The sequence below is a fragment of the Montipora capricornis genome, chromosome 14 (assembly GCF_036669925.1).
Source record: "Montipora capricornis isolate CH-2021 chromosome 14, ASM3666992v2, whole genome shotgun sequence".
NCBI lineage: Eukaryota > Metazoa > Cnidaria > Anthozoa > Scleractinia > Acroporidae > Montipora > Montipora capricornis.
This window is the reverse complement of record NC_090896.1, coordinates 1395104-1420000: the sequence shown is the minus strand read 5'-3', so window position 1 is coordinate 1420000 and position 24897 is coordinate 1395104. Positions and strand designations below refer to the sequence as shown.

The 24897-nt window shown below is 38.4% G+C and overlaps 3 protein-coding genes across 4 annotated transcripts in view; 1 reads left to right on the top strand and 2 right to left on the bottom strand.

Annotated features, from left to right (window-relative positions):
• The window catches only part of LOC138033829 (alcohol dehydrogenase class-3-like), an 18287-nt gene extending 6397 nt beyond the window's left edge, over positions 1-11890 (bottom strand). Inside the window, exons 1-10 of one of the 2 annotated variants that reach the window (XM_068881688.1) lie at positions 11733-11827; positions 10762-10808; positions 7971-8214; positions 6635-6722; positions 5171-5303; positions 4567-4653; positions 3229-3358; positions 2444-2505; positions 1428-1496; positions 552-687 (exon numbers count right to left, since the gene is read on the bottom strand). In XM_068881688.1, coding sequence (XP_068737789.1) covers positions 552-687; positions 1428-1496; positions 2444-2505; positions 3229-3358; positions 4567-4653; positions 5171-5303; positions 6635-6722; positions 7971-8214; positions 10762-10800 — 988 coding nt within the window. In that variant the 5' untranslated portion in view covers positions 10801-10808; positions 11733-11827. Of the gene's footprint in view, positions 1-551; positions 688-1427; positions 1497-2443; positions 2506-3228; positions 3359-4566; positions 4654-5170; positions 5304-6634; positions 6723-7970; positions 8215-10761; positions 10809-11732 lie in introns of both variants that reach the window. The other variant, XM_068881689.1, reaches the window with a different exon arrangement.
• A 468-nt stretch (positions 11891-12358) lies between these two features.
• On the bottom strand, positions 12359-17529 carry LOC138033826 (solute carrier family 25 member 16-like). Its single transcript, XM_068881683.1, has 9 exons — positions 17192-17529; positions 16742-16834; positions 16466-16525; positions 15895-15968; positions 15389-15449; positions 14684-14872; positions 13802-13958; positions 13587-13655; positions 12359-13486 (listed from the first exon to the last, which is right to left on the bottom strand). The coding sequence occupies exons 1-9, from the start codon at positions 17244-17246 to the stop codon at positions 13309-13311; spliced, it is 936 nt and encodes a 311-aa protein (XP_068737784.1). The 5' UTR covers positions 17247-17529; the 3' UTR covers positions 12359-13308.
• A 594-nt stretch (positions 17530-18123) lies between these two features.
• Positions 18124-24203, top strand: LOC138033822 (epoxide hydrolase 1-like). Its single transcript, XM_068881679.1, has 4 exons — positions 18124-18990; positions 21286-21455; positions 22648-22897; positions 23423-24203. Exons 1-4 carry the CDS (start codon positions 18254-18256, stop codon positions 23664-23666), a joined length of 1401 nt encoding a protein of 466 aa, XP_068737780.1. The 5' UTR covers positions 18124-18253; the 3' UTR covers positions 23667-24203.
• The last annotated feature ends 694 nt before the right edge of the window (positions 24204-24897 follow it).

Genomic DNA, 24897 nt, shown 5'->3' with positions numbered 1-24897 from the left:
CCTTTCTGAAATCTATAAAAATATCTTTTCATTGGAGTGGAAATTCTCTTCGACAGGATTGAGATGGTTAAATGACCAACGGAAAGATATTTAATAACTGATGCTTTAAGTGTTAGCTCTCATTTCAGTCAATTATCATGGACCCAAGAGCGTGGTTTTCTCTAGCGACGCAACCACATGCGCAACCACAAGTGCAAGCATAAACTGCTTTTATATGATGATAGTGAAAACAGCCTTGGTGTAAACATAAACACAAGTGCAAGCACAAGGATCCATTTTTTTCTTATTGTTGTGTTTGCACTAATGCAGTGTGAAAATGAAATACGGAATAAGCACAACAAAGTTTACTACGTCTGGCCAATTAAAGCACTTGTTCCAGATTCCTCGCGTCTGAGCATTTGAACAAAATAGCGAAGGCCGTGGTTGACTTAAATGAAAAGTTATGCTTACGTCGACGTTTGTTTTCATTTAGAATAAGCTACTTATGCTTGTGCTTGCGTCACTAGTGACAACAACCGGGCTTAACATCTGATGTCTCAATCGACTCTTACCTCCAAATGCTGTCCCTTTCCAGACCCTCCCTGTTACAAGTTGGAAAGGCCTTGTAGATATTTCCTGGCCAGCGGCAGCAACACCGATGATAACGGATGTTCCCCACCCTTTGTGACATGACTCTAAAGCAGCACGCTATAACGACAATGTGTAGCCGATAAAAACAGGCCCCAAGAATTGCAGGACCAAGTAGAACTCACTGAATATAAAGAGGCCCTAGACACAAACAAATGGAATGCATGTGCCATCAAGAAACAACTTCCTAGTTTTTGTTTTGCTTCAGACGATGTTCATTCAAGTGTTGAAATTTCGCGATTTTCTTTGGTTTGCATCACAATGCGAATCAATGGCTCAAAATCTCATTCCACATTCACAGCCAATGAGAAGATGTCCGCAATGCCGGCGATTAATGCAGACTACATGCTTGCATGTTGGGCTATGATTGGTTTATTTCATTGTCTGCATCTGCTTTGATTGGTCAAGCTATTTTGGCTTCATTTTCACAGCGCTGTTTTTTTCTGAGATAGGACGCAGCTCTTTACAACCTCTAATTTCATTGGATCCCTTTAGGACACAGCTCTATTGTTTTTAGGGTTTGGGCCCATTGTTGATTCGTTGTTTGTTTTGGTCCATTGTCTTCTGAGCCAATCGCGAGAGCCATTGAATAGCTGCGTACTGCCCTGTTTTTCCGCTAATCATTAACTAAGGAAAATTAATGCAAACTGAATGCAAAAAAAAAGCGCAAGGTCAGTAAATAGTAAAACGCTCTCTTTGCTAGATGTCTAACATTTTTACTTTTTGACTTTTGAAACCAAAAACGAGCACAAAGTGAATACAACAGCAAGTGCTAAGCTGGGTGACATCATAATTATTACCATCGTGTGAATGTTTCCGATACACTCAAATGTGTAGTCCAGTCCTCCATCTGTCATCTCTGCTAGAACCTACCAGAATAACCTTATATAGTGAATAGTGTTTCAGATAACAAAGTACAAAAACTGTAAGAAAGAAAAAACTGGTCAATGTACTAAGATTTGACCGAAAAGATGACCTATGAACATATTTCTATTATGTTAGAGGCTAATGGTCAACTTTGCACAGGGATTGTGTCCATGGAAGACAATTGACTTTTGTAATTTGAAACTCTTTTCATTTTCAGAGGACCAACGTTTGGAGACAACTGGGTTGATACAATGTAAATATTGGGCACTCAATAAAAGAAAAAGATCAAAAGCTGAATTTCTTAGGATTTGCTCTTCATATGAGAGTGACTGAGCTTTGTTGGGAAAATGAAGAAAACCAACAATTTCAATCCTAAACCGACCCAAACTGATAAGTAGAATAGTCTGCCATTAGACATTAGACAGAGTAAAATCTATAAGTGTGACTCTTACAGGAGGGGAAGGATTAAATGACACAAAGTAACAGTACTGTTTTTGAGTGGATGTTGATGTTAACCACTTCACCCCTAAAATACATGTAGGCCCCCACTGACAAATAAAACTGTCTCACTGGTATTTGACAAAATCTAAATTATTGTTAGCAAGATGCTGATTCTCGTGGATATACACACCAACCATAACTCTAAAAAAATAACCATTCTAAATCAGTGTCTTGAAAGTTTAGACCTACCGGTAATCACTGAAATGTGCACTTAGACTTAACCCATTGACGTCTAAGTCCGGCCGAAACCGGCCAGACTTAGTATTTTACTCTGTCTAACACCAGACGATTTTACTCGTCAATGGGGAACCCCTGGGAGTCAATGGGTTAATTAATCTGCAAAATGAGAGTTTAACCTGGGGAACTCATGGTGGGTATATCCATGAGATCTTTCCCAGGGAAAGGGCCAAGAAACCTGACAATTGACTTTGTTTGTTTCATTATTTACCTGCTGAATGGGTTTGTCGTAATCCTTTGGATTCACACACTCTGTGCAGCCAAACTCCTTGGCTATCAAAATAACAATAATAATCACTTAAGATTGAGAATATAGCAATATCGAGAAGCCAAGAATTTCCAGGTGTCTATGAAAGTAGCCTGACACGCAGTCACTTTTAGGGGACTCCCCTGGGTAAAAACCAACGCCCAGGGGGCTACTATAAGAGAAAATTACTTAATTGTCCAGGTAAGTGAGAGAATTACTTCTTTCTCTCATTTATTTCATCCATCAAGTCCTTCACAGGAGCAAAACACAAACGCACTACAAAAGGACTGGAAACTTGGAAAAATCCGAGCCCCAGATGGGATTTGAACCCACGACTCTCCGTGATCTAGTTGGATGCTTTAACCACTGAGCTACTGGAGACTCTATGGTGAGCAAGGTAGAAACCACTTGGGAGGTTGGTTGGCCGCATCGTAGATATGCTTTAATGTGACTGCGTGATGCAGTTATGAGCTATACTGCCGTTATTTGACTCTGTAGCTGTGTGATGCTGCTTGAGTCAAAGACCCACATTTCGACCTTGCTCACCATAGAGTCTCCAGTAGCTCAGTGCTTAGAGCATCCAACTACGGAGGGTCCTGGGTTCAAATCCCATCTGGGGCTCGGATTTTTCCGAGTTTCCAGTGGGTTCCATGCATTGTCACCATTTCATTTACTGTGTATATCATTCTCACATTTGCAAACTTATTATTAGTTCTAATTGTAATCAGAAGCATTTTTTCAATGCTCACCTAATGGAAATTTATCAGGATTGATATCTATTCCAATAATCCGTGAGGCCCCAGCAACTTTACATCCCATCACAGCAGCAAGTCCAACTGCTCCCAGTCCCCATACAGCTGTAGTAGAGCCAGGTTCGGCCTTGCAATGTTGAAACAATAATTTGATAAAACAACTCAACCAATGAGTCATACAACATTCATTCAAACAATTTTACAATTTAAAATTGTTTTGGGTGCAGGGGTGGCACAGAGGTGAGAGCACTTGCCCCCCACAAATGTGACCCAGGTTCAATTCCAAACTTGGCGTCATTATGTGGGTTGAGTTTTTTGGTTCTCTACTCTACTCTGAGAGGTTTAATCTCTGGGTACTCCGGTTTTCCCCTCTCCTCAAAAACCAACATTTGACTTGATTTGCAATTTTGAAAGTGTCCCCAATTAGTGCTACAGTGCTAAAACGACTAGACACTAATAAATAAAGTTCCTTCTTTCCTTCCTTCCTTCCTAATTGTGTAATGCTAGCCAGATGACAAAATGTATGTATCATACACCATAAGTGTACGGCTTGTCCAAAGGAAAGTCACAGGTTCCCATTTGCTCATCAAAGTTATGTCCTAAGATGATTGTTTGAGACGATCGAGCTTTCTCCACTAATTCCTTGAGTAAATCCTCTCCCCGAGTAAATTTAGCTTTTGGAACAGGTTTTTCCCACAAAAAGTATTATATTTCCCTTGATACTCCATTGACATGGGCTGAGTTCCAGTCAATCTCAACCTGACTTGGGTTTTTTTTGGAAATATTCCACCCTCATCAAAATGGACTACCAGGAAATGGGTGACATTACCACTGAAGGGGATCTTAAGTGTCCTATTCTACTTCATGTAGTTATCATAAATCTGCCTTGGGCAAATCATCAAATAAATACAACAAGAACAGAAGAAGGCGTAGTTTAGTCGGTTATAGTGTGCAGCTTTTGCAGCAAGAGGTCCCAAGTTCGATCCTCAGTGACTCTAACGTCTGTTTTGACTTTCCTCTGATCCGTGTAGCTATAGCTTTATACCCGTAAAACGGAGAACTGACAGAGGGAGGGGGGTAAAGGGTGCACCGTCAGCTTCTATTGATACCAGCCTCGTAGCTGAAGGAACTACTGACATTAAATAGAGTGATTTTACCTTTTGCTTGAAAAAAAGAGTGTTCACATTATAGTCTGTTGCACTTGAAAACACAAAATTGTTAGGTGGGAGTGGTGGATGAAGACTAACTTTGACCTCTTCTAAACAAGACACTGACCACTACTTGGATGAAATTCCCAAGTCAATCTAAGCTTCTGTTACTTTCACTGGCCCGTACCTTAGCAGTGTTTAACACAGCACCATATCCAGTTGAAATACCGCAACCAAGAAGACAAACTTTTTCTAGTGGTGCATTGTCTGCCACCTACAAATTAAAAAGACAGCACAATGTTGAGATGCAATTACCAGTAAACAGCACAAGTACACATTTAAATTGCACTCTTGAAAACGATCGTATTTTATTACAACGTGGTGTACAAGGTTAGTATGGTACGCTTCCTCTATAAGTTTGTATGACAAGTCATTAACTTGACAAGCTCAAAATGATGAGGTTTGGTGAAAATAAGAATAAAAATCAGCGTTTCGACGACTTCCCATCATTTATCAATGATCACATGGAGTCATCGAAACATCGCTCAACAACTTTGATATTGTTGCGTTTTATTCTTAAAAGCTCAAAAAACCAAAAAAAAATAAATAAACAAGTGTTTTCTTTTTATTCTGACTATTTTCCTGTGAGGCATTAGTTAACGATAATTCAGACCCCCACAAAAACTTAATGATAACAAGTAATATCACTAGCTGAGTACTGGTAATCACTTTCATGGCACAACTGAAAGGATACAGCAACTTGAATTTACAGCACTTAGAATCATCATTACCTTACAAACTGAAATGTCGGCAACCACGGTGTACTCACTAAACGTACTTGTACCCATAAAGTGGTACAGGGTTTGTCCTTTGCACGAAAACCTTGCTGTCCCATCAGGCATTACACCTTGGCCTTGAGTTGCTCTAAAAAAGAAGGTACAGTAATGCCACTCTGTTTAATACAGTCAAGTACCTGCGTCAACTCTGAATGGGAACTGGCAGAGTGTTGTCCATCTTCCCCCCTTCCTTTGGTCAGTGATATCTTTGGTGCGTATTTAAGGCAGATTAGTAATTAAATAGTAATTGGACTGAGTGGAGTACAATTCAGGGAGTACATGTAAAATCACTCGCAAAATCCAGAATCCGGAACCAGATCCAAATCCCGAATCGGAATAAGAACAAGAAAGGTCGATGATATGCTGGGCCCGGTTGTTCGAAAGCCGATTAACTTAATCCAGGATTAGCATAAACTTTGGTAAAATGTTTTCAACTTTTAAGTGCATCTTTCTTTTGATTATTTTTGGTTTTCAAGATTGACTTCCTCTAATGTAAAATTGTGCCAAATATCAGCGTTGTACAACATTTGGGAGTAGAGAAATAAACTCCTTGGTAATTTTTAAATCTGGGATTAGCGTTAATCGGCTTTTGAACAACCAGGCCCAGTTGTTTTATTTCAGATAAAAAAGTTGAATGAAATAAATTTAAAATTTTTTATTGTGTTCTTGAGGAATGAGAGAACGCATCCTAATTTTGTTTCACAGGCATGAGAAATAGAGATTTTTTGTGGCCTTCAAATTGGCCGCCCCTCTAGGTTTTTTTCAGGGGCTTTGGACCTTGTTTTTGTGCATTGACTACATCATTCCAATGCCCTTTCTGGCTGTGTTTGTCGTTTCAACGGTGCATTGGGTGTTATTCCAATAAATAAGGTGAATTTCTTTTGTCTTTTGTGGACTCCTTTCATCCATGGCTTCAGTAAGAACTTCGCTCCCACCCCATCAAGGGACAAGGAGAAGTGTCAATGTCAATCATTTTCATACATGTAACTTGACCAGTTCAAAACAGAAGTGACGCCAATGGTACGAACTTTGTAGCGTAATATAACATTCAACTTTTTCAGCTGAAAAAAACAACAACTGGATATCATCAGAAATTGTAAATGTGGCAAGTAAACTACATGTACAAAATAGTTGTTGTTCTTTAAACCCATTGACTCCTGGACTGCCTTTCACTGAAGAGTAAAATCGTCTGGCATTAAACAGAGTAAAATCTAGCAAGTCTCACTCACAAGAGCCTGTGGTTAACGGGATTTTGAGTGGATGTACATATAGAAGTTGTTAAATATAAGAGGTTTTTTGGCTTTACCTGGTAATTTTTTTTCACCCTTTGCATCTCAGTTATGTCACAGTCACTGTGTTAATGAAATTGAATGTCATACCTAATACTCTTTAACATCTAATACTATACCTAAAACTCACCTAATAGTGCTACAAAGATTAGTCTTTGGACTTCTGCAAAACTTGCAGTCACCACATTGAGGGATATATAGGGGTATCACATGATCACCTAAGAATAGTGACGCAAGCTTACATGTATTATTACACTTAATTATACGACTAGCTCCATCAGCGGGCAAGATGAACCAAATGGTGCGCTGTGATTGGCTACCCAAGCGGGCAAGATGGAGCTATCTTGGTCCCGCAAGATGAAACATCATTTTGGTGTTTTGACCAAGCGTGTTCGGTCAAGATGGCTGGATATTGGTCTTGTTCTTTTTTTGCGTGTTTATGGACCAAGACGGAAAACACGCAAAAGAAAGAACTTGGCCAATATCCAGCCATCTTGACCTCATGCTTGGTCAATAACCCATATAAATTATATAGCTGTGACTCATTAAAATAAATCATATGAATTTCTGCACCAAAGATAGATTTAGCTGGGAAGACTTGTTAAGGAACTGTAGCCAATTTGCCTGTTAAGATACAGATTACTACCCTGGGTCAAGGTGTTATGTAAAACAACCTCAATACAGTATGAGCACAAAATGTCAAGTTTAAAAATTTTTAGCAAAGGAAATGATGTGGCTATGTTAATGCACAGTAAAAAGTCACAAAATATTTTTGAAAGACACATCCTTTTTAACAATTTCACACATGGGTAAGACACCCTTCGATGACTAAAATTTCACATGTAACCAATGATACAGTAAAAAAAAAATTCACATGTAACCAATGACACAGTACTGTAAAATAACAGAGTGCAGATTGTCCATTGTAAAAAAAACGTTTTCCATCTGTTTACCAAAGTCATTATTGAGTCCTGTTGACAGAGGTCAATGATTGGTTTGGTGAGGATTTGGTAATACCCCATTCTATTTGCTTACAAGAAGTCAGGAATCAGGCATAGCAATCACCAGTTCATTACCCAGGTGAAGTTTCATTCATTCCCTATCCACCTCTGCGTGGTTTTTCTTGGATTCTCCAGACTTCCTTGCTCAAGAAATCCAAATCCTAGCTAATTACATCTGGCAGTGGTGATATACTCGTCTCTCGCCTTGCACTCATTGAGCTGCAACCTTGAAATTTAGTCTTTGACAAGAAGGAGAGTGATCTGTGCAACTTATAATTACCACTATGGTCGTACTAATATACTAGACTAAGTGCAAGATCTTCTACACTTATGGGAGCCAAAGCAATTTCTGGACCCCAGAGGTTTGTTTGAAGAGTCAATGTGTCAAATAATTATATAATTGCCTGTGCAACACAAAGGACTAACTGTTTGCAATACCGGTAATTACACTGTATCAAAACAAACCTGGTTTGACTCTTGTGACTTCTTCACCAACACTTTCAACAATGCCACCACCCTCGTGTCCAAGGACACAAGGAAACTTGCCCTCTGAATCATTTCCACCCAAGGTATAACTGTCTGTGTGGCAGACACCAGTTGCAAGTATCTTGATGCGAACTTCATGTGCCTTGGGTGGTGCCACCTCAATTGTTTCAATAGAGAGAGGTTTACCAGCCTCCCAAGCTACTGCTGCATAGCATGATATCGGCTGTCAATGGAGAAGAAGGACATTAGTTTAGTACAAGCACAAGTGAGGAGAAGGAATCCAGAAGGGGGCAAGAAGAAAAAATTCCCACATTCTGCATCCTGATCTCTGATTTCCTTTCTCCTATTCAAACTAATCGCCCAATCCTTTCTTAACCCTTTCACTCCCAAGAGTGCCACTTATAGATTTTACTCTGTCTAACGCCAGACGATTTTACTCGTCAATGGGGAACGCCACAGGGGTGAAAGGGTTAACTTTCCTCCCCTCATGGCAAAATCCACTCCTTTGGGGGAAAAACTGCTTTTGCTGTAGGTGCATACCAGTATTCATAATTTCAACCCCTCGCATTGTCAAAACCAAAGGAGCAAGAATACCGCACAGGTCCCTAATTAATTATGCAGATGCTCCATGTTTTATAAAAACAAAAATGATTGATTTTGCGACTGAAATTCAGAATGTTTTTTTTCAGGAGTTTCAAATCAGCTTTGTCATAGGGCTCACACTCTCATATGCATTGTCCTTCGAAGATGCGACTTTTGTATACTTTTTCTTGCCAAACTTGGACTCATCCATCTTAAAAGTTGTACCAGGATTGGGTTTCCGCACCCAGGTTTGGACATTTCACAAATCATGAAAGTAAATGGCTCTTTGCACTACTCTCTACACCGCTCATGATAGGCTATAAAGCTAGGACAATTTCCAACTTTTCAAATCTTGCTTGCCCACACTATTACTTCCATAGCCATCTTGATTACATGTATTTCGAAGAAATGTGAAACAATTTTAACTGCAATGAACTTGTGCACTAAAGTTTCCAATAAAGGATGCACCAATCAGAAGAAAGCATGGTACACTCTTCCATGCAGTGAACTTATAAGTGTGCAGCACAGGGAATAAAGAGAAAGCAAGTCACAGGACTGAGACTATTATAGTTACCTTAAACCTACATGTACAGTAAACAGGGTCTTTTTATATAGTCCTATTACGGTTAAGGTTGGCATTACTAAAGGGATGGGGTTGTTTCAAGACTAGTAAAACAGGGATCTCTAGCCTACACTGTATAACCTACGTTTCATCTGTACTCAGCATAGCATGCATGTATAATTACTTATTGTTAATTGTAAATTGACGACCAGAATTCAACCTCTGTAATGAAGAGGTTTACAGTGTATCAGAGTTCAAGGCAAGCTGAGGGGTGACATAAATGAAAGAAAAAAGGCAAGTAGGATCTGGCATATAAGGACAGGTTGAAGAAATACAAGAAAAAAGCTGGGATGAAAAGGAGCAAACAAGGTGGGAGTGATGTTGGGGGGAGCCAGAGAGAGAGAGAGAGAGAGAGAGAGAGAGCTGAGAGAGGGAGAGAAATTAAATCCATTTTTTTTTATTCCGTAAGTACAAATCAGCCATGTACTGTATACATTAGATATGTCTGGGTATACACACTATTGTACAAAACAATAGTACAATGCATGGGTTAGGGTAAGGGTAAGGGTTACATGTATGGTAAAGTACGGACCTGTACGGAATCATTCCTCCATGGGCGGCTTAGTCAAGTGTCTGAACAACAACAAAAGACATGTCTTTTCTTTTCCAAGACGTCTCCCCTCTTTGTCTTTAACTCATTAACCCCACTCTCCCCCCCAGGCCAATGACGAGTAAAACTGTCTAGCATCAAGTCTCACTCCTAGGAATCAATGGGTTATAGGGGACCAGAGGGTGTAAAGTGCAGGTTGCAGTTCATTGTTTTACCATAACTGAAACAACCCAAACCTTTACAAAAAATAAATGTTAACCTTAGGTTATACATTATTTTTTAGGCCTTAAATGTTAGCATTAGTACCCTGGGTGCCAGAGGAATTTTTTTTCAAGGTCGAAGAGAATGCTCACCCATTCTAAACCAACGGTCCAGGATGAAAAAAAAAATGCCTCTGGTCGCACGACCCCAGAACCTCATTTCCATGCAAAGAGAGTTCAGATTTCTCACCAAACCAGTTTTAGCCGCCAAGCTGAGACTACTTCCCATGGGATGCAATGAAGCACATCATTTACACACATTCCTAAAACTTGCGATTACAGTGATGGCTATTCATTTCAACAGCTTTAATAATTTTGGAGCAATTTTAACGACATTGAATTGATTTTAGGTGTGTAAGATTGATTTGATAAAATTTCTTTTCCCTCAGAGTGAAACTTTGTTGTTAAACGTGTTTAAAACAGGATACCGTAATAGCAAAGAGCGAGGGATCACTACCTACAGCTGTATATTGCAGAATGGAAGACTTTGAAATGCGAGCAACTTTTGTCCATCCTTACCATTTAACACCAAAGCTGAAACAACCCAAAACTTTACTAATGATAAAATTAGGCCTAAAAAAACAATGTTATCCTAAGGTTAGCATTTTTGTAAAGGTTTGGGTTGTTTCAGTTATAGTAAAACAATGACCTGCAACCCTAACATGCAACCTGTACTTTACACCCTCCGGTTCCCAGACACAGTTTTTCAATGCAACAAACGTTGACAAATCAACTTTTTTAGTTAATTCCACCCACCGCTCTCAAACGAGCTTGAGTATCTACAAGCGCTCTCATGCACGAATCTATAAGAAAAATAATTTAACTACAATTAAAATGGACACTGAAGCACCACATGGACCATTGAAACAGTTTGGCCTTTTCCTGTCGGGCCATAGTCACGCAACGCTGCTTGTTGCAACAGCTGTGGAGAACTGGTTTTTCGATTTGTCTAATCAGAAACTCCCTCAAACATAATGTCCAATCAGCGAACCAGGACAAATTCTGTCCCAATTTGATGACATGAAAATGAGGTTCTGGGGTTGTGTGACCACAGGCATTTGAAATCGCTGAGCGTTCTCTCCGACCTTTAAAAAAAATTCCTTTTGGACCTAGGGTATAGCATTAGTAAAGGTTTGGGTTCTTTAAGCTTTAAAATATTTTCCCATTCCCATAATGCAAGACCATGCAATACGTTTTAGGGGATTCTTTATATAAAAACAATGTAAATTATTTACCCTTGGGACTGTATCATGCTTCAGTGACCAGGATATACATTGAAATGCAAATAAGCCCCCAAAGTGAACTATATTATGGGATTTGCGAAATAGCGAAAGGCGAACCTACAGTTTACATCCTCCATAAAGCGGAAAGGGGCTAGGGCCGAAATAGTTTCTGAGTGGATGAAAAACCTCATTGTTCTGTGAAACGTGGCTCACTTTAAATTATATATACATTTAAAGTTGGCCACGCGCTCTAGACTTTTTCTCCAGAAATTAACTTAACAAGGGATGGATACAAAGTAAACGAAAATGGAGATAGAGGCGCACAATATAGGACAATAAGCAATTTTAAGATTAGGTACTGGTAAGAGCACATGAGTGTGAGAGCATACAAACCAGAGATCGAGACAAAGCGAACGTGCACCTGTAACAGAATACATGTAACCTATCGAAAATGAACAATTTTGTAGATCCAGACCAGACTGTATACTGAAACAGATTTCTTACCTTTCCGGCTGTACCAGGCATCGTTCAAAGAACGCTGAAGTATCGCAATGGTTCGGAGACAGCAAGAACGTACAAGGTACCGAAAATATGAACTCTCAATATCCCACAAACCACTGTGGTCAGAAAGGGGGCGAGGAGGAGGAGTGGTTGGAGGCTTGGCGGATTGTTCCAAAAAAATAATTACTTTTTTCCTGAAGAAATCGCAAAAATAAATAGGCGCAAAACTACTAAATCGCCTGAAAACCAGTGCAGGACCTCGAATGATTTAGATCAGCGTCCAAGAGATGGCGATTGGAGTGCTAAATATATCTTCTCAACTGGTGCTCTTCATTTCAGAAGTGTGCGTTTGCAGTGTGAGATGTGCAGGTAGGCATTGGGATAGTACATGCAGTTTTGCCGTTTTCTGGATAAAGGCAAAAACGGCTGATTTTCTAACTGGGGAGTCCCCGTCTAAAAATGTCAGGAGTACTATACAGTGCACTATATAGGAGGGTAGAACAATAAATTATGAATGCTTACGGTGTTCAATTGCCAACAATATAGAGTTCTTTCAAATTTTTTTTTTGGGGGGGAGGGGGTGATTATTTAATAGTATATTTAGCAACTGAGAACCCAAAAGGACTGCATTTGAAGTATAATTAACTTTATTGATCTTATGCTAAAATTGCTGCTTTACAGGAAATAATAACTATTCCAGTGCCACAGTTAAAGTTAATGAGTGAATCACTATTTTGTTGCCTGTGCGATACAAATTAATTATTTCTATCTTGTAAAACGACAATATTATTTCAAATAAGTTTGGAATTAGCAGCTGTAACCTTCATGTAAAAAAAAAAAACAAAGAGAGCAAAGATAGCAAGAAATAAATGGGGTCTGACCCTGACTTTTTTGTAACATTAAATACAACGTTAACAGTAACTTACGCAAGGCGTTTTGACCAAAAATCTCTTGCTTCATTGGTTTAGAGTGACCAAAAAACAATGGTTCTTACTATGTCCATCCCGACTGCAATTTTAATGTTTTTTGAGAAAAAAAGATATTCAATTCCATTTTTTTTTCCAAATTAAGTTATAAGCAGATTTAACAGACAATAAAGGTAACTAGTACATCTGCATAGCATTGATCATAAAATGCTACTTTCCTTTTATATTAAATACTTTTACACAAAATGATCTTTCAAAAAGGATCATTGACAAAATCTTCAGTACCAAAGGCAATATTCTTCTTCACATTAAAAATTATTGCATTATTGCATTATTAAAAACCAATGAATAAAATGATCAGCTCCAATTAAAGCCTCAAGTCTGTTACCTTTCTGGAGCAAAAGTACATCAGAAAGGCTTGAAGCAATATAGGCATTGGTCTAGAAATTGATAGATGGCAAATCATCTTCAGTAAAGGAGAAGAATCCCTATTGTAGCCACAACCAACATTTTGCTCTGTGGCCAAAAACTCATTTTGAGTTTTTTTAAGCTGAGAGCTCCTGCTTTGAGTCATTTGTTGCTACTTTTCCTTCCATCACTTGAATAATGGACTTGTTGTTGTTTGTCATCTTTTCCAGTCTCTGAATCAAGACTTACTCACTCCTTCCTTTGAGTGTGCCATCATTTAAGAGCTGCTTGGTGACCTCATACACACTGAACATGACAGCTACTTGTGGCACCACTCTCAAATAGTTGATTGAGAGTCCTCGATACAGTCCTTTCCTTACACCATCCTCCATGTACACCGTGATGAAAGTGGTGATACAGCCACTGACAAGACACAAGAGAAGACAATTTGACTCAATTTAGTAACAAGACAGAACATGACCCAAAAAGAAATTGGTAAAGAAAAAACCTCATCAAGTGCTACCTGTATTTGTAGCCATCAATCACTACCCCTGCAAGCTGCATTCTTCTTCTTACAACATCTAAAGGATACCTGCAAAAGAAAAATAACAATGTTCTTAAAACTAGAACAACAAAGATATGGGGGCATGCTACATGATTATCTACTTGTTTACATCATACCTCGATCACTTATCATTATTGGTACAATTAAGTAGTTGAAACAAGTATAAAACTTACGCCACTGTCTGTGATGTTGCTCCAGCCAATGCACCACACACCAACCCTCCCAGGGGTGACAGAACTGTTTCACCTGTCTCTTTGTTACACTTGGACAATTTGCCTTTTGTTGCAAGGATGGCTTCTTTGAAGGTTTCATATGCCAAGAACCCAAACCCTGGGGACAATGCCAAGGGAGATTATTTTTAGTTAAGTCACACATATATACAGGGCTGATGTGGCTGGAGCTTATCCTAAGCTGCATATTGCATGGTTTGGCGACTTATAGACCCTTCTTTCCACCGGCTTTTGAGTGATTGTTTTGAATTTGATTGTGTGACAAAAAAATTTGTTGTCAGCGGGCGATGACATTAAGTTACTTAAATATTAAGACAAACAGAGTAATTTGTAGCAAGTCTGAGACATTTGGGAACAAGCAGAAATGACGAGATTTGTTGAAAAAGATGCGAAGAGACGACACTTCTGCCCTCCTTGGAAAGGTCTCAAGAAAGGCAAGGTAGGGTACACTTTCTTTTTTCAGGGGGAGAAGAAGGTACTGGTAACAGAGCCAGCATTCAAACTGCTGAACACCAAGTCAAGCATCATTACACTTATATTATTGCTACAAAATCATAGCTCCCAGAGAACTAAAGTACCAATTGAAAGGTAGTTTAAAAGGAAAACGTTGGCAGAGTTAGACTCTGAAGTATTGGTGAATCACTTGCACAGATTTATGACTAATTCTTAACTGGCATTGATTTTGAAGTCATCAATAAATTATTTGAATAATAATAATTACTATTATTATTGAAGCTTGATTTAAACATGATTTTTCGAACTAGTTAATAAAACAAAGAAGAATCTGCCAGACCAAACCAACAAATTATTTACTAATTCTCTTACCCACAGCAGGTATCATGGAGACTGTTGTTGCTCCATACCCTTTGTAAAGAGCACAGAATCCTCCCTCTGTCACAAAGATCTGACGGACAGCATGACAAACACCACAGTAGATTTTCTCATCTGCCACTTGGAATGCCAGACGTGAACGCACTACATCCAAAGGATAGGTGAATGTACAGGCTGTCATACCTAATCCATATGTATAAAGGAAACAGATCAGAATGTTGTAAGTGAATTGGTGCAATTAGCTACAAAGCTGATTCATCAGTCCTCCACTTGAATTCAGGATATTTGAAGACAAATCCAATTGGTAGTCAGAGCAATGACTCTAACCTGGGCAATTGCATGCAAATCTAGAGATCTTAACAACTAAACCATGCTGTCTCTATTAAAAATGGGCTGTCATTATCAATTTACATCAGGCTTTTCTCTTGAATACTATTACACAGTGGAACTTTACAGTTTTAACACCATGGATGACAATGACTCTTCATTTTGACATGAAATTTCAGTGTAAATTTATAATTTCACAATGTTCATGTTATTCTGTCCACAGCCACGTGTTTGCCAGTTCTTAAACAGCTAAATTGTTGAAGACTAACGGCTCAGGAAACTATCAGAATTTTGTCAAAACATGCACGAAGTTATTTGTATTTCATTACACATACTAATAACAATAAATTATTATTGTTTATACTGTATTACCTGCAAGAGATCCAGAAATAAGCTTGCTTGCAGCACAACTATCACAAAGTGGAGTCAGAGCCTAAATGCAAGGGGATCAAGTTTAACAAGACTTTGAGAAACAATAGCAAGATTTAGTTTCCCATTTTGTACTTTAAGAATGTAGTTACGAGAAATCAAAACTTGTGACAAGGCCCTAGCGGTGGTCACAATAAATAATGCAAGAGGATGATCCCACAATTAATGGTGATTTGACCAACAGAAAAATTATTTTGGGAAAATTTTGGAAAATTTCTCCTTTTTGATAGCCTTTGGAGATATTTATTTTCCCAACAATACATATGGGCTTGTAAATGCAGGTTTTGTTCATCAGGATGGGGCATAATAATTATTAATACATGAAGCACAAGCTACAAGTCAATGAACAACCTTTTCACACACACTGGGAGCCATGTCAAGCCAAAACGCGCAACAGAAGAAACCTCAAGGTGTAGTGAAATTCTAATTATGAAAGTTATAGTAGTCACCTTCTTGTATTGTTCATAGGAAACAAACTGTAGAGCACCATAAGGAAACACTCGCAACATGAGGGCACCATTCCCTGAAAAATTACAACCAAAACGAAGTTAATATGTCATTATATACACACACCTTTCATTAGTATTCAGCAAGGTTCTCTTGTTGTCACCTTACACCATAGGGTGCAAACTTACTTCTTTTTCTAACCACTGTCTACAAGGGATACTAGGGAGAGATGGGAAGGTTAGATCAGGAGACACTAAGGGGAGGGATGAGGGGAGCAAAATAATAAATAATTAATTAACAGAGACTAATGCTTCACACCACTGAAACATTATATTGCTAAAAAAAATGTGATGTGCATAATTTAATTAGTGAATCAATACCCTTGAGAAATTTCTCACAAATCAATTTTTCTTTGGCTTCGTAAAGCAAGCCTTGACACCAGACCCACTTACAATCACATCGGTTGGAACTACGTTTTCTCACCAAAGAAGACACACCATTGTCCCCATTATTTTCGATATTACATGTATTCACCCAACCAAAATCAAAGGGAACAATTTTTAATATTCATACCTTTGTAGTAACCCAAAGCGCCCTCTTTCTGATAAATGGTTCTTAGAGCATGTAGAACACCTAACCAAAAAAATAAGATAAATGAAACAATGTGATCAAATGAGCCAATGACGTGGTATTTAGGGTCAGCGTACGTGACGGCTGGTTCTGTGATCAACGGTGTTCCGTGAAATTGGAATAAACGATCGCATTTATATAAAATATTACTAGATCAGTTCTCATATGTCCTACAAACAAACCGCCTAGGTTTCAATAATAGAGTGGGCAGACACTCACCCATGTTTTTGTAGTGCACGTTCTGAGCTTGAAAAAGTATTTTCAGTCTTTCCAAGGGAGCTGTTGATGTCTTAGCACAGCAAGTTGAAACCCCTGCAAATGAAAACCGGTCATTAAACGTGGAATAATTCGCGGAATCGTGATACCGTGTAAGTAAGCTTAGTTTTTATATTCGTCTTTTGTTCAGAGAAAAACAGATGAACGGTAGCTTCATCAAGAAGACCACGCGCCACGAAAACTACACACTAAAACTGAGATTATATATTCGCTTTAGCAAACGAGAAAATAATAATTCATTTGCTTGTCAAATTATTGACGAAAGTTTTTTGCCAGAAGTACCCATGGTGTACATTTTGCCTTGTTTGCATGCATTCCCCATGGCGATGTCCCTTACAAACTCGTGACATCTTTTCGATTCGAGAAGAAAAGAATATAAAGAATAATACTTACCTCCGGCAAGAAATGTCTTGAGGACATTGTCCGCTGTGACTGCTTTTGCTTCCATTTCTCGAGCAGAAAATCACGCAAAAGGACCTTGCAAGCTAAACGTCTGCTGATGCCTTAAAACTACATCGAAATCCCCTGCTTCTGTTCCATGTAAAAGACCTCAGAAATTGCGAATAAAGTCATGCTTTGATTCGAGAACAACACGAGTTTTCGACAGAGAAAGCTGCGATGAGCCTTATCCAGTTCTTCCTCCTCGGAAATGAGAAAATCGGGAAGGTTTCCTAAGGTTTGTACATTGTTCAACGCGAACATGTCGTATGGCACGGTCACTGTCACGTATAAAAACACAAACACGTTGTATTGTCCACGTGGAAAAAACACTTTTGTCACATGTCCCAATATTTTGTTGGTTCACAAAACTACAATAATAAACAGATAAGTAAATCCCAAGGCTTAAAAAAAAGAAAAGTATTCGGTCGACTCCTACTTCTTTATCTACTTTATTACTCTTCAACTCTTTCCTATCCAGAAGACATAAATCTTAAGCAAGTTTCCCTCTTTTGAATTTTTGGTCCATTTCGGTCACGTACATGTGGGTTTTGCTTTTGATAGAAATTTAATCGCACATCTAATGATTTGGTGAGCAATTCCAGAAAAATCTCCCTTGTCTACACACCAAGAACCCTTCTTTACTCCTTTTTGGAGTAAAAGCGAAAATCCTTTGAAAATATTAAATTCGTCTTTAAAAGTGCCTTTTCTGACCGTGACAGTAACCGAAAGTAGGCCACAGGACGTCTCAATCACGTAGATAAAAAACGAATGAACTGACGGCAGGTATGACGGCATGTGAAACTTTCTACATCATAGAAAGTGAAAAAGGTATTATTTTTAAGTAAACGGCAGCAAAATGTCAATTTAACGAAAATTTCATTTGTTCTTAAAAGAATAAGATTGCGTGACATTTCCTTAAGACCCAGGCCCTTTTTCCTCTGGTCACACTCGCATATCCTGGCGCCTTGGTGCAGAATACGCTCGGCACTCTAATTCTGCTTGGTGTGCATCAAAATGGGCTGCAAGACATTCTGTGCTGTTTTTGTTGTAATTGTGAGTGTATCTATTGTAGTATTTCCCATGTTACTTGGTCGGTATCTTTATCAAATTCCTGAAACTCCTCGACTGGATGAGCAACAGTGGTGGGGAAGGGGTCAGCTAACTGATCACAAAGACGACACTTCTATAAACCGAATGTACGTGAGTTTGTCCGACGAAATCCTTGTCGATCTCAAGGAGAGGTTGTCTAAATCCAACTTCTTCGAGAATCTTGAAGGCGTCGAATGGGAATATGGCATTGACCCAGGTTACATGAAGGCTGTAGTTGAGTATTGGAAGACAGACTTTGATTGGCGAAAACAGGAGGCTTTTATAAACACCTATCCCCATTACAAGACTAAAATAAGCGGAATCGAGGTCCATTTTGTGCATTATCAAGCTGAACTCAGAGAAGGCCAGCGAGAACTCGCCATCATGATGGTACACGGCTGGCCAGGATCCTTTTACGAATTCTATCAAGTCATCCCAAAGTTAATATTAGCATCAACAGACGAATATGCATTTTCAATTATCTGCCCTTCCATTCCAGGATATGGTTTGTCAGAAGCGCCTCACAAGCCTGGTTTTGATTCATTTGCTGCAGCAAGGGTTTTTAGCAAACTTATGAATCGCCTTGGTTATGACTCTTATTACCTTCAGGGAGGGGACTGGGGTAGTGCAATAACTAGCGCATTGGCAATTATGAATCCGAGGTAAGATTCTTTTTTTCCAGCCCTTGTTCATAAAATTCTGTGGGACTATAACCCACTATAGCTAATTACAAAGAGAGTGACCACATAGTATCTGCAGTGATCTAAAATCTCAAAATGCTTCTTTTCACAGTTCATATTATGCTTGTCTTTTGTATAGTTGTCATGGTCACATCCTCTTGGGGATTAATATGAACTCAGCAAACGATCAGATTGCAGTTGGCTTGATAGCTCAATTGGTAGAGCAAGGCACTGGTATCACATTCGCCATGGGTTAAAATCCCATTCAAGCTTAAATTTTTCAGTCTTCCCTTTCATTCCAAATTATGATTGAAACATTCTTCTCCTAACTATACCAAGGATTTCTTTGTTGGGTATTCATGAAAATTTGTTGTTATATCAGGATCACACCTCTTAAGCTGATAATAATCTTCATTCTCAATACCTATCTGACTGACATTTCCTTGAAACTGTGAAGAGAATTTACATATCAATGACTCCTGGGTGTCAAAGGGTTAATGTGATGTAATAAATTACTATGGCAACAGAAGAACCATGTAAAAATGCCCTATATTATGTGTTTAGCCCTTTGGCGCCTAAACCGGCCAGACTTAGTATTTTACCCTGTCTAAAGCCAAGCAATTTTACTTGTCAATGGGGAACCCCCATGAGTCAATGGGTTAAGCACTTATATCTCAAAAACGAACTAGGTGACCCCAATTTTCTATTGCCGAAAAGAGATTAGCAGGCTAAGACAGAACTCTGCAAAAATTAAAATTACACATCATCTCGAGCGGATTCAGAGTCACCTTCATTTTTTTCCATTGTGAAGGTGGCTATGAAACTGCTCCAGAAAGTTTTTTAACTTTGCAGAAAGTTTTGTACTAGCATGCTAGTCACTCTACAACAATAAAAAAATGGGGGTCACCGAGTTCGTTTTTGAGATATATGCATTTAAATACAGAAAATGGGCTGTTTTTAGATGGCTCTTTTGTTGCCATGGTAACCCATTACGTCATGTTAATGAGTGTATCTATTTAAGCATCTATTGATGTTTCATGTGGCACTATAACATTACCGTTAACTGAAAATGTTTGGCAGATTCAATCCTGCCAAATAGTACAGTATGTTGAAAGTGTTAAAATTGGTTTGAGCCTCCTTAAAGTGAAGTGTTTGGTTTGTTAACTTAACGTCACATTTGTTTTACTTCATGTTATTGATGTGGACTTGGGTAGGGCCCAATGTTTGACCTTCTTCAGAGCCGATAGTAAACTGTACCTTAGAGAATTGCTTGGACAATCAGTCATAACACATGATTGGTGCACGTCAGGCAAGGCCTCTGTGCAGAAAATAGACTGCTTGCAGTCCCTTCTGTTGATTTACTTCGTTAAAGTATAGAATTCAGGCGAAGAATGAACACAAACAAATGGTTCAACAAACAGTCGCCATCTTACATCGGGCACATGGTCGAACTATAAAATAGCCATGCAATGTGGGCATACTCGTAGCCTCACTAAGTAAACATATCAACACCTTCCACATCACTTAAAATATGTACTTGTTCTAGTCAATCATATTTTGTCACACAATCAAGACAAACAAATGAGGGGGGCTTGGGGGAGGGGTAAGAGACTCCCCTAAGGCTCTCTGAGCTGTTTATTCTGACAACACTAGCATGCAAACATGCATGCTAGTGCTTTGTCAGAAACAAAAACCCACTAACACACCACCCTTTAGAAGTGGCCAAAAAATAAATTTCGAAACATATTCTTCATCTAATGTGGCGGCACAAGACCCAGAGGAAAGGGAACAACTAAATGGCATACACAATATGGAGTAGCAGATCACAATAAAACCAAACAAACTAAAAAGAAAAGCAAGTGAACAGGGAGACTGACAGAGATAGAATGACAAAAGTCACAAAAAACCACTCCTGACAGCTCCCATGATACCCTAGGAGCCTCTCTATTTGGCCATCAGAATATTAATTTCTGACTAATTCATTCAATCTTCAACTGTCAGAATTCAAATTACTTCTTTTGATCACATGACAAAACTTAATAGATTAACAAAGCACAAGGCTTGACTTTCACAGAAGGTACTTCTTCCAGTCTATGTAATAAACATACAAACTGCTACTTCTGGGTGACAGAGGCATTCCCTAGGGAGGCCAGTAACTTAAGTGCTTTGCTTTTTAAGGCCTTATTGTCCATCCATGACAATTTTGTGTTAAATATTGGTATGTTTGATTTGGCAGTTAACAATTTGTGTTTTGTGGTTGTTCTTTCACTTTTTCAGCCAGGTTCGCGGACTTCATCTCAACATGTTCACTGCATCAATCGTATATTCGCCGTTTGATTACATAAAAGCAAAGTTTTTCTTTGCTGAGAGAGAGCAGAAGAAGATTTTCCCAATCAAAGATTATTTTTACAAGTTGTTGGCTGAATCAGGATATTTTCACTTACAAGGTATGCAGAGTGGTTTCTGCATATCAGATATAAAATAGGGTCTTTAGGCAAAGTGGCTTGTGGTTCAAAAAGTGAGTTTTATTTTGATAGATTGGTAGAATATTGCAGCATCAGGCAAAGTTAAAAAAGAAAATCAGATTATGGCAGGAGTGTACCTTGAAATTTTTTATTGGGGGGATGGGGAGTTGGAGGTGGAGGAATACGGTAGTTATTTATTTCATTCTCCTTCCTCAGACCAAAAACAAAGGGAACAAGAATTAAGCAGCCAAACCTTTTCTTAGAAGAGGCGAGGAAGGGGTTGGACAGTTCCCTTCTATGTGGTATAGCTCCATATTTGCAATGTGCCAATGTGAATTTTATAATAAGCTCAGTAATGCACATATTTTGATTGGTTGTCACTTATGATCTATTAGAGGACAGACACAAAGCTGACCTCACCATCCAGAACTTTTAATTCTTTATTATATAAAACAAATAGATCCCATGTTTCCATGTGTCGGTCACAGAAAATGTTAAAATGTGTTAAAAACATGAGTGATGCTCTGAGCTATCACTTTGTGTGCCACTTGTTTGTTCTCACCTCATTTTGACGTCATCTGTGATCTTCTACTGAAACAGATGCACAACAGTATGGAATCTATTTGTTACATTTAAAATAATAAATAATAATAATAATAATAATAATAAGAAGAAGAAGAAGAAGAAGAAGAAGAACTTACGTCACAAGTTTATCTGGCTGAGCACATCAGCTCACATGAAATTAAAGCAGATAGATCAAATCAATGCAGAGTATCTAGAGAAGAACCTCTAACAACACACTAAAGAACCAACAATCTCAGCCCACAAAAGAACTTGATTCCAGAAATCATGCATTGGCCACATTGGAGCATGCTGCCTTAAATCACCACTGTACCAGGCCAGCTTTCAGATAGATGTTGAAGTTACCGTTAAGCTGTCAAAGTCACTACGGCTTTGCCAACAAAATAGGACCTTCATGTTTGCACCCTATGTTAATTTTTATTTTATTTTAGAAGTTTCTTTACAAGTGCAGCAGTATAACATTATTGTAAACTACAAGACAACCTTACAGTCTTTAGTGAGATATTTACATGTAAGGACAGTGTTTGTTGGTTATTCAGGTCCTGTGTTTTTGAAAGAAATCTGATAAATGAATGAATGTCTTCATTTCTAGCAACTCGGCCACACTCTGTGGGCTTAGCTCTCAATGACTCACCAGCTGGTCTTGCGGCATACCTTTTAGAGAAATTTGCTATGTGGAGTGGCTGTCAGACCACTGATACTGTGATGTGTCTGGAATCTTGCTTTTCCAAAGATGATCTGTTAACAAACGTAATGATCTACTGGGTAACTCATTCTATAACCTCTTCAATCAGACTTTATTACGAAGCTATGCACAGTCCAAATGTTCAGAGGGTGGCAAGGTTTGTGAAGTGCTTTTTAACTTTATAGGAACATGTTCTAGTTGCTGTGAAAAATTAGGCTGTACGTGATATCAAGTCATAATTTGAAGCAAATAAGATTTTTTTTAGCTGTGATTTGGCCATTAGGTGTTGGTATTAAGTTCATCTTACATGTAATACATACATGTAAAGACAGCCTGTATTCTTTTATTATTATACATACATGTACACTTTTTTTCCCAAACTAAGGATTTGAATCAGTATGTACTTAATGTATGGACTCTAACTTTTAAATTCAGTTCATGCATTTTGTTGTACAGTTTGATCAACGACCATGGTCTGACTTTTTTTCTTGATGATGAACATTTAAGCAGAGAGATTGAGTTCCCACTGCCACACTTGTTATAGATCGTAAATTAAACAATGGCTGTGCTTTAAGAAAGTTAGCCCTGAATAGCTACCTCTGAATCCAATGGGCATGTTCTCCATTTCTTTTCGCTATATTTTTTTATTCAACTGTATTTTGGTGGTCATTCATTTTCCTAGGATTCCCATCACAGTTCCCACAGGACTTGCTGATTTTCCTCATGAGTTATTCCCGTTGCCTGAACCTTTGGTTCACAAAAGATTTCTTAACATAGTACAGTTTTCTGAGATGCCTCGTGGAGGACATTTTGCTGCCTTTGAGGAGCCAGAGCTGTTTGCCAACGATGTTATCAAGTTTGTTGAGAAGGTTGAAAAGCAAATCACAGTGAAAACAACTGAATGGGCCAGCAAGAGAGAATCTTAGTACTTAAATCTTTGTGTTGTCTACTTGCAGCAAAAATGTGACTAACTAGAAATAGGCATTCTGGCTCAAACCAAACTTTCTCTTTCCTCATCTTGTCAACTACCTCTTCTTGTCTGATGACAAGGTCAGGAGTGAGGTTGTGCCTCAATTCCATGATTGTTATTAAATTTTGCCTAACCCTTATTCTTACTTTCCTTTAAAATCTGCTTTTGACAGTGCAAAAGTTATGTTGGCTACAGTAATATAAATTCATCTGACCTTAAAAAGCAATGAGAAATCATTTTTCATATTGTTCAAGATGTTGGCATCTATGTCCTTAGCCAAAGTAATGTCGTGTAAGTTAAGTAGTTAGTGGCTGTGCTTAGTTCTAAACCTAAACCAAAAACAGGCTTCAGTTTTCCATTTGTCAATAGATATTTGATTCACCGATGCATGTTAACCAACAAAGATAGACAATGTTCCACCAGTCAGAAATTCAATTTAATTTAGATACAATAAATTTTTACGGAAAACAATAATTATTATTTTATACACCAATACATCTAGTTCTTAATCTGACTTACCAGTTTCATAAGAAAGTCAGTATGTCAAATGACTTTATAAACTCAGAGTAGCCTATGGGCTCCTTGCAAATCACTGATACTAAAGTTTTTTTAGGAAATAGAGTAGTGACTAAAAATGCTTACAGTGGCAGCAAATTGCAATACTGCATTTTTCTGAATACTATCAAATTCAACTAACAGATTTAGAGTGGTTTTCAATCAAGTGGTTTAAGACCAAAACAGGTTTATAGACCGAATGCATAAATGCTGACCAAAAAATATTCTTTTGTCTTTGTGCTAATTAGACCCACTAGCCTCGTTAGAAGGGACAAAATACAAAAGAAATGTTAATTCTTTAGATCGAGGCTAGTTGGTGTAATTAGCACAAAGACAAAATATTTTTTTGGACACCATTAATGCATTCGGGCTATATGGCGGCTGGGGCACATGATCAATAGACACTGACTGGCACTAATTGGCATGGGGCTCATCATTTTGCGTTTCAGTCATTGCTACCATCGAGCTAATCGCACATTCTCATGCACAGAGGGAAGCTTTAAAGCCCCTGTGTTTTCCCAACTAAAAAAATCCACAAACTTTCAGAAGATGAACGCAACAGATGAAATAAGATGCTACAACTCTTAGAAACAATTTAGAAAAATCCAGCCAACATTTTCAAAAGCTTTCTG

Bases quoted from the DNA above. Each gene is read 5' to 3' on its own strand.
- LOC138033826 (XM_068881683.1), bottom strand. From the start codon at position 17,246: ATGGAAGCAAAAGCAGTCACAGCGGACAATGTCCTCAAGACATTTCTT. The intron at 16,526-16,741 runs GTGAGTGTCTGC...TTTTTTGGTTAG, and splicing joins CGTGCACTACAAAAACATGG to GTGTTCTACATGCTCTAAGA. The intron at 13,959-14,683 runs GTAAGAGAATTA...CATTGTCCCCAG, and splicing joins CTCCATGATACCTGCTGTGG to GGTTTGGGTTCTTGGCATAT.
- LOC138033822 (XM_068881679.1), top strand. From the start codon at position 18,254: ATGGGCTGCAAGACATTCTGTGCTGTTTTTGTTGTAATTGTGAGTGTA. The intron at 21,456-22,647 runs GTATGCAGAGTG...CTTCATTTCTAG, and splicing joins AGGATATTTTCACTTACAAG to CAACTCGGCCACACTCTGTG. The intron at 22,898-23,422 runs GTTTGTGAAGTG...TCATTTTCCTAG, and splicing joins AATGTTCAGAGGGTGGCAAG to GATTCCCATCACAGTTCCCA.